The sequence below is a fragment of the Vicia villosa genome, linkage group LG3 (assembly GCF_029867415.1).
Source record: "Vicia villosa cultivar HV-30 ecotype Madison, WI linkage group LG3, Vvil1.0, whole genome shotgun sequence".
NCBI lineage: Eukaryota > Viridiplantae > Streptophyta > Magnoliopsida > Fabales > Fabaceae > Vicia > Vicia villosa.
Window position 1 is genome coordinate 79,727,643 of NC_081182.1, and position 7,962 is coordinate 79,735,604.

Genomic DNA, 7,962 nt, shown 5'->3' on the forward strand with positions numbered 1-7,962 from the left:
GTCTTAAATAGTTTAACACTAGGATATATATTGTGCAAACATGTTTACTATCAAAGTAGTTATTTTTCTTTAAGATCTTGTCCATATAATGAGACTGATCTAAAGATATTCCTTGTTCAGATCTAGTGACCTGGATACAACGAATTATGGTGGCTTCTCCAAGGTATTTCATATCAAAGTTGTTGCATAAAAATAATTTCACATAAATAACTACATGAAGGTTTTATCCAAATATGAGTAATTCATCCAAATATGTCTTAGTCACCCACGTATCATTTGATACTGTTGGATAAATAAATCCAGCGTCACCCTTAGGGATTCGAATGGGCTTAACATCCCAACCCATGGCGCCTAGAGACAGCTTACAAACCTCGCTTTAGGTGCAGCCCCTGAGGGCTCATACTATAAGGAAATAAAGTTGCGCCCTCACTAACAGCAATTGCTTTTAGCGCAGTGGTAAGCGCTTGATCCTACAAGTGGTATCAGAGCATGGTCATGGGTTCGAATCCCCCCGACTGACACTGGGGGGGAGATTGTTGGATAAATAAATCCAGCGTCACCCTTAGGGATTCGAATGGGCTTAACATCCCAACCCATGGCGCCTAGAGAGAGCTTACAAACCTCGCTTTAGGTGCAGCCCCTGAGGGCTCATACTATAAGGAAATAAAGTTGCACCCTCACTAACAGCAATTGCTTTTAGCGCAGTGGTAAGCGCTTGATCCTACAGATACAATGTGGTTGACTGATTGTTACTTCACTGTTTGTCAAGTTATTATTCACCCTCTTTAATTTTTTAAGCATAAAGTTGACTATTGTTCTTGGTTTAACCTTTTAAGCAAGATTAGGTATTGTTCTTAGTTGAAGCTCTGAAGCAAGACTAAGTATATTGTTTTGGAAGTGTGATCTTTTTTTTGTCACTAGCTTGTGATTAGTTTTATCAATGGTATTGTTACTTGTTTTGAAATAGTAAGTGAGATTGGGATTGTTTGTTTACCACTGATGTGATTGGAAGTGAGATATCGATTTCTGATATCTAGATGTTGATTTCTAGGTAGAAGTTGCACTGGGTAGTAATTAAGTGAGAAGTTGTAAACTAAAATTATTTAGCTTTGAATTGACACTACTAATATTGGATTTACTTCTTGTCTTTGTAGCCACTAGATTAGGTGTTATTGCACTGAATTGGGTTAACATCTGATTATATTATTTTCCATTCCGTATGTTTTTCTATTTGGTAAATATGTGTTCTGTCAACAGATGATGTCAAGACATCTGTCCGGACATTGTGTTTTGTATTAAGACATTAGTCTTAACGTGTGTTTGAGTGATGACTAATTATTCTCTAATCTATTTCTGCCTAACTACATTCTGGGTTGTTTAGTCTTGTTTTATTCTGTCTGTTCACAGATGTTGTAACATCTGTCTTGATATCATATTATGATGTTGGGACATCAGCAGTGACATGTATTGCATGTGCCAGAATTTTTAAATGGTATTAGAGCAGACACCTTTATGGTACTAAATGTCTCTAGGAATTCTAGAATGATAGCATAATTGAAATCATTGGATAGTAGGATCTTGAAGGTTGTTAGGATGGGAGAACCCTTGCACCAAGGATACATAAGGGAAGAACATGAATTGGCCTTTTAAATCTATGAAGCTATAATCAATTGAGTTGATGAGCACCTATTCGGGTTCATTATCACAATTATTGTAGCCAATGATACTTGGTAGATTTCCAAGTCCACTCATAAAGGCACATCCAGGTGTTTTGGGAGAAAAGAGCATGACTTTTGTCTTCAACTCTGTAGGAGGTTGTAACCTAATCTCTTATGAAGGGTTATTTTAATGCTATTGTGCATTTTTATCATGTTCTGGGTAAGTAAACAGAAGATCAAGGTCAGATTTCAAAGACATCATTCATGACATCAGCAAGATCCTTGATGATTATATAAAATTGGATCTAAAATATTTGAAGGAATTGGACTTGCTTTGAAAGAATGCCCTACCCTCCTCAAGAATCAACTGAAGGGGGCTTCTATCTCCAGATTTGTTTAGGATTGTGATCCTGATTTTGTACCTATCTAGACAGGAAAGTGAGGTTCTTTTGTAAACTCCTGCAATGAAGAAATAACTCATGATGAGCTAGCTGCTTCTTGAAAAGATTTATGGATCAAGTAAAGAAGTATGCCAGCAAGGAGAAAAACAAAAGGTAATTGTTTCTCAACTACATGTTGTAAAGAAATATTGTTTGTATATTATCTTTAACCTGCATGATGAGGTAAACTCTTTGAACTCCAAACTTGAAATTATGATCATGTTTGTGAGAATGGTGAACAATTGGTTCTAGTATGTTGAGAGATTCTTCAAGATTAGAAGATGACTGGAAACCTAAAAGGAATAAGGTTTTATTTTCAAGGTTTTAACAAGCAAAGAAAATCTTAAGTGACATGAATATGTTTCTATTCAAGGCGGAGCTGAGTCAATGATGTTAAACAACATGTCTCAACATCATGTCAAACATCAGAATCCTCAAGCTATTGACAGGGGCTTGAACAAGAAATGTCAATTTTGTGGAAAAAGATTAGCATAATAGGCCACTTTATTCTCAAGATGTATGTCTATTTCAAAGATTAACCAAGCAAGGGATAAAACTCAAGGAAGATGTTTCCCTTCGATTTTTTCTTTTTGTTGCAAAAGAAGACTGGTATATCTTCTTAGACACTGGCTATTCCAGAAACATGACTAGGATAAAGAAGTTATGGTGAACTTTATGTATCACTCCATCTTCCATGTCAATTTGGAAATGATTCCATAAGTGGAGAGAATTGAGAAACTGGATGGAAAAATATTTCCTAGTCTTGATGAGTTTCTTCTTGCTAAAGAACTAATGACTAGTATATGCCACCTGTGTGACCAAAGTGTGAAGAAAAGTTTTATTAAGGAAGATTGTTTAGTCACTAATAAGATGAATGAAGACTAATGAAGGAGCTAAGTCCTAAAATAGTTATTATTTGTGTGGTACCTTAAGAATCCACTTGTTCATCAACATGCTTAAAGATCAAAGCAAAATGAAACCCAAATGTCATACCAAAAGTGGTAACATCTGACTGTTGACAAAGTTCTAGAACTTCCTATCGTGGGACCAATGAGGAAAATACAAGGTAGAAGGCTTGCCTTCAAAATTGTTGATGATTTTTTTAAAGAATCTCCTGGTTGATTCATATCAAAGAAAAATCAAAGATCTTCATCATCCTTTTCAAAGATACCATAAGGATGTACTTTGCTGATAGTAAAATGGTTGTATGCTCCAGGACCAAAGTCAATGGTTCAATCATGGAGAAAGGTACTGATGTCCAATCTGATGTTGGAACATCATCTAAGCAAATTGGCACTCCAAAAGTGAGACTGATTATAAATTGGCACTCCAATCAGATAACTTCCAAGTCAAAAATGTTTTCTCCAGAGCTCAGTTAATTCATAAAAGGGAATTCATTATTTGGAGTTTGTATCACCTAGTGTTTCAAGATGAAATATCCAACTATGTTGAATTTAGGAGTAAAATTATTGGCCAAGTCTAATAATATGTTTCTTATTTAGAAACAACTTTTGTCCCTTGGATCAGCAATGAGCTAATCCTGAAGCAAGTGCGTATAATAACACGTATATTAATTTGACAAGATACGGGTTCTCGAAAACATTTTTCGAATGCTTACTTCCCCACCTTAAAATCCAATTGATCGTATCATGTATATTGAATGACTTTCAAAATCATATCATTTTGTTCAAGTTTATTTGAAACTGGAATGCCCTATACCACTGACATCACCAGAGTGGACACCTCACTCAACAAGGGAAACTAAATTTGGTCTAATCATTTTTTTGGCTAGGATGCAAGAATTCACCAAGTTGAGCGAGATTGAAAAAGAAAGAAATAAACAAAAGTCAAAGACGGAATCACCCATAGATATAGATTTAGACGATGACACATATTTTGATTCATATTAGTTTTTATTCAATGATGAATTTATGTGGTTTGACATTTTTTATGTAATCTTGAATTAACATTAATGATATCAAATGTATATATTTTCATCGATTTCAATTTATGTTTCTGTTTCTCAAATTTTCTCAAATTGTTTTCTATAACGGGTTTTGTTTAAAACAGTTTAGGGTGAATCCTTAAATGCATTTCGAGATTCACCCCAAATGTTTAAAAAATGCAAACATGGGTCTATTCAAAAATGCATTTTCAGATTCTCTCTAATTTCACAAATTTTACTAAACGAAACAGGGTGTATTCGGAAGTACATCTTCGGAATATCTCCCAAAATAGGATTGAGATTGTAAGGACTATATTAATCTAAAACTCGTATAAATATAGGTCTCTTATCTACTTTTTTTTAACTAAATCACATTACACCATAATGAGCATATATTTCCATGTTGCATTTGTCTATTCAACAGCTCTGAGGCCTCACTTGAATTTAGGGTCAAAGATTACACCTCTATTGTAGACCTAAAATTCATGCTGAAGAATATCTTATGATACTCGGGAAATTGAAGAGTTGTAAAACTCAAGTACCGTTCACCCTCGTTTGACAATGAAGGAAAGATCCAATTCAACAAATTTGAGCTGGAGACAGATGAAGATATAAGGGTTATATGGAGTACATTCACTATTACGAAACAAAAGGTCCAGTTGAGTTTGATCCTAAGATTGCAAGATGGGCCAAAGATATTTTGAAGATGTTGAAACGTCCTATTTGATGATGAAATGTATTGTTCGATTTACGTTAGCTATTATCTATGTAATGTTTCATTTTTTATGTAATGTCAAAACAATCATCAATGTTGATTTATCTTTGTTTCTCCATCTGTTTCGTTTCTACATTTGTTCCTGTGGATTCCGGAAATACACTTTCGTAAGGTATACAGAGATGCATTTGCAAATTATATTTTGTCGTAGCATTGGAGTGTGGCTCAATATCGTGTGTGAATGCGGTGTGTTCGAAAATGCATTTTCAAATTCTAGGGATAGTTTTGATTTTTCTCACTAATGTGAGGAAGCAATGCTTTTGATGGAAAAGCAATCCCCTAATTGGTAGTATTATTAGGTGTAGCATATTTTTTTTGCAGTGTTGTAAATTGGTTTTGCTGGATTTGTTTTAGTGTGCATTAGATTTTGACCATTCAATCATTTACTCACAAGATTGAGCCATCTGCACCCTTTCATAAAAGTTGGATGGATATTCATCGTTATGATATTGGATTCAACTGTTTCTGTTATGTTATAATAGAATTGAGTACCCCTTTTTATTTCTATCAATATAATTTTTCTCATCAAAAATATTATTTTGATAATTCTTGTGAGTAATTTTGAATTATGTGGGTCAATATTTGAAATACTCCATTTGTAGAAATGTTATCTTATTATTTAAGTTTAGACTTAATATCCTTTTTTTTCCTTTATGTTAACTTTTGAATTCATGTCAATTATTTTAAAGAAGTTTTATATTGGTCCTTCAACTTTTCAAAGACAATATGTTAATCCTTTTCATTTAATTTGCAACAGAGAAATCTAAAAAATTAATTTCTAAATTCGTCATTAATGAATGAAAATGATTTATTTGATCTGTGTTGAATAGTCAAAGGACCACAAGAAATAGATAATTCAACAACTTCAATGAAGAAAATGACAATATAATCAAGTAGCTCTTTATTCTGTCAGTTTCAAAAAAGAAAAAAAAAAAAGATGATGAAGCAAAATTATAATCCACATAAAAACATCTTTAAAAAAAGCACATAATGACTGTAGTAGTCATATGGTACTATTCCTATAGAATGTCTAAACCAAAACACAAACATGAAATAATATAGATAGCTATTGCATATTCTTAGTTAGGGCAGCAACAGCACACTATAAATTCATAATTAATTCGTGTCGGTTAGACATGATCAGATGAAGTAATTGGAAGTTGTTGTGTCTCAATTTGCTTCATTGTAACTGATGATGTTGGCATAGTAGTTGTGGCTGATGAATAGTCTTTGGCTTTACCCCACACCACAAAATAAAGACCCATTGCAATAATCACAGCTCCAATGATACTGTTATCCATAAAGAGAAAATATTATTCACCAAAAAATATTATTTACCAAATTAACAAAGAGATGTAATAAAACAGAGAGCTGTCTTTTAAGGCGTGCAAGATAAAAAAATTTGTCGTTAAATAGAATTCAAAATATTTTTCACAAAAAAATTGTGTATTATCACATATTCACATGGTTAATACAACTTTTAGTTGTGATAATAAGAAATATTATTAAGATATACCTGCCCAAGTGGAGCTGTTCTCCGAATAGAAATGAGCCCAAAGCACAAGTGATGATCATACAAAGAGGATTAAATGCTGCAAAAAATACTGGGCCTCTGCTTTGCATTACCAACCCTTGCACATAATATGTTATTCCTGAGTTAACTATTCCCTGTAATTTTTATGTTCATTGAAAATAATTGGTGAGTTAATTATGAAATAGAAAGGACCATAAATTTATTAAAAACATGGTAAGTACTAATAATTTATTAATAATTAATTATATCCATTCATAATTAATTAACTAAATAATTAATCTAACAAATAATAGAGAAGGTACCGTGAAGAGAGGGCCATAGAGTCTAAAGTTCCAACCAAGAGCCCAAGTCCCCGCACCAGAGTTATGCTCAGCCACCAACGCCACCGCGGTACTCATCAGAGAACCAAATAAGCAAATTAACGTAGACAATGACATTTCAGCCGGATACTTTTTCAACGTTATCGACTGCAATTCAAAATTCATATTCATATTCTGAGTTATATAACATGACAAGTGATACGTATCAAAATTGAACGAGAGAATAATATATAGTTAGTTGCCTGTAATATGAAGAAAGATGACCAAGCGAAACAACCACATAATATAAAGAGTGTTCCTGAGACCCAATGTTTGTGACTTTGAGTGTCGTGACTTCCAGCATGATGATGAGCATTGTTTGGAGAATAAAAAAGGTGGATTTGTGGTCCTTTGTAAACTGTCATCAGAAATGCACCACCAAATGTTACTAATGTTCCAACCACCTTTGCTATGCTTCGTATCTGCTTAATATTTACTTGTTCAATCCTGATAATTGGTACTATAAGATTAGTATTTTTTTTGTTGTTGATAAATTTATCATAGTAATATTCATCTTGTATTAGGAGTTACCTGAAAATTACGGCTAAGAAAAAAGTTATAGAAGGCACAGTATTCGTCAAAACAGATGTAAATGAAGCTGATGTATATTGCATTCCTAAGAAAGTGAATCCTTGATCGATCACTGGCCTACAATAGTACCATACATTTTAAAATATGTCTCCTTAGAATATTTGTTATATTATTAATCGTATTGATATGTTGCTATATGGATAGAGTCTAGGTCATTACTCTAATAGTGCGAGCGCCATTATATGCAAAAAGACAGATAGAGTCATCTTTGGCCTAACTTTCCTGCAAAATTGCAAGAAAAGTCGTAATAAGAAATAGGAAAAAAAATCAATACAAAGAAAAAAGTTAATTCCACTTTTATTCATATTAGGCATTACTCTTTTCAAAAGTTGAAGTTATTGAGAGATGATTGATAATTTATAGAAGCTAAATTATAACTAATAGTAGTTAATTCTACAAAGAAGAGAATAATTAGGCACTATCACCTTTCAAAAAACCATGCAAAAGGAGCAAGGGAAACTGCAGCAATGATATTACGATAAACAATGAACACAAAACGACTCATTCCAGTATTGAAACTGGCCATGGAGAATATGAATGCTCCTGCAAACCCAAATTGAATTGCCACTGTTAACACATAAGGCCTTGCCTTACTGCCAAAACTAGCAATACCTATTTTATCCATTTCTTTCTATATTCAACAAAAATATTGATATTGTT

General features: G+C 33.2%; 1 protein-coding gene across 1 annotated transcript; it reads right to left on the reverse strand.

Moving 5' to 3' along the window:
• Nucleotides 1-5,692: 5,692 nt before the first annotated feature.
• LOC131656173 (WAT1-related protein At4g08290-like) lies at nt 5,693-7,962 on the reverse strand. Its single transcript, XM_058925932.1, has 7 exons — nt 7,728-7,962; nt 7,462-7,524; nt 7,243-7,359; nt 6,915-7,158; nt 6,655-6,819; nt 6,335-6,486; nt 5,693-6,108 (listed from the first exon to the last, which is right to left on the reverse strand). Exons 1-7 carry the CDS (start codon nt 7,925-7,927, stop codon nt 5,949-5,951), a joined length of 1,101 nt encoding a protein of 366 aa, XP_058781915.1. The 5' UTR covers nt 7,928-7,962; the 3' UTR covers nt 5,693-5,948.

Excerpts from the sequence above, each read along its gene's own strand:
- LOC131656173 (XM_058925932.1), bottom strand. The coding sequence starts at position 7,927 with ATGGATAAAATAGGTATTGCTAGTTTTGGCAGTAAGGCAAGGCCTTAT. Across the intron at positions 7,360-7,461 it reads ATGGCGCTCGCACTATTAGA|GCCAGTGATCGATCAAGGAT; the intron begins GTAATGACCTAG and ends GTACTATTGTAG. Across the intron at positions 7,159-7,242 it reads TTCTTAGCCGTAATTTTCAG|GATTGAACAAGTAAATATTA; the intron begins GTAACTCCTAAT and ends ACCAATTATCAG.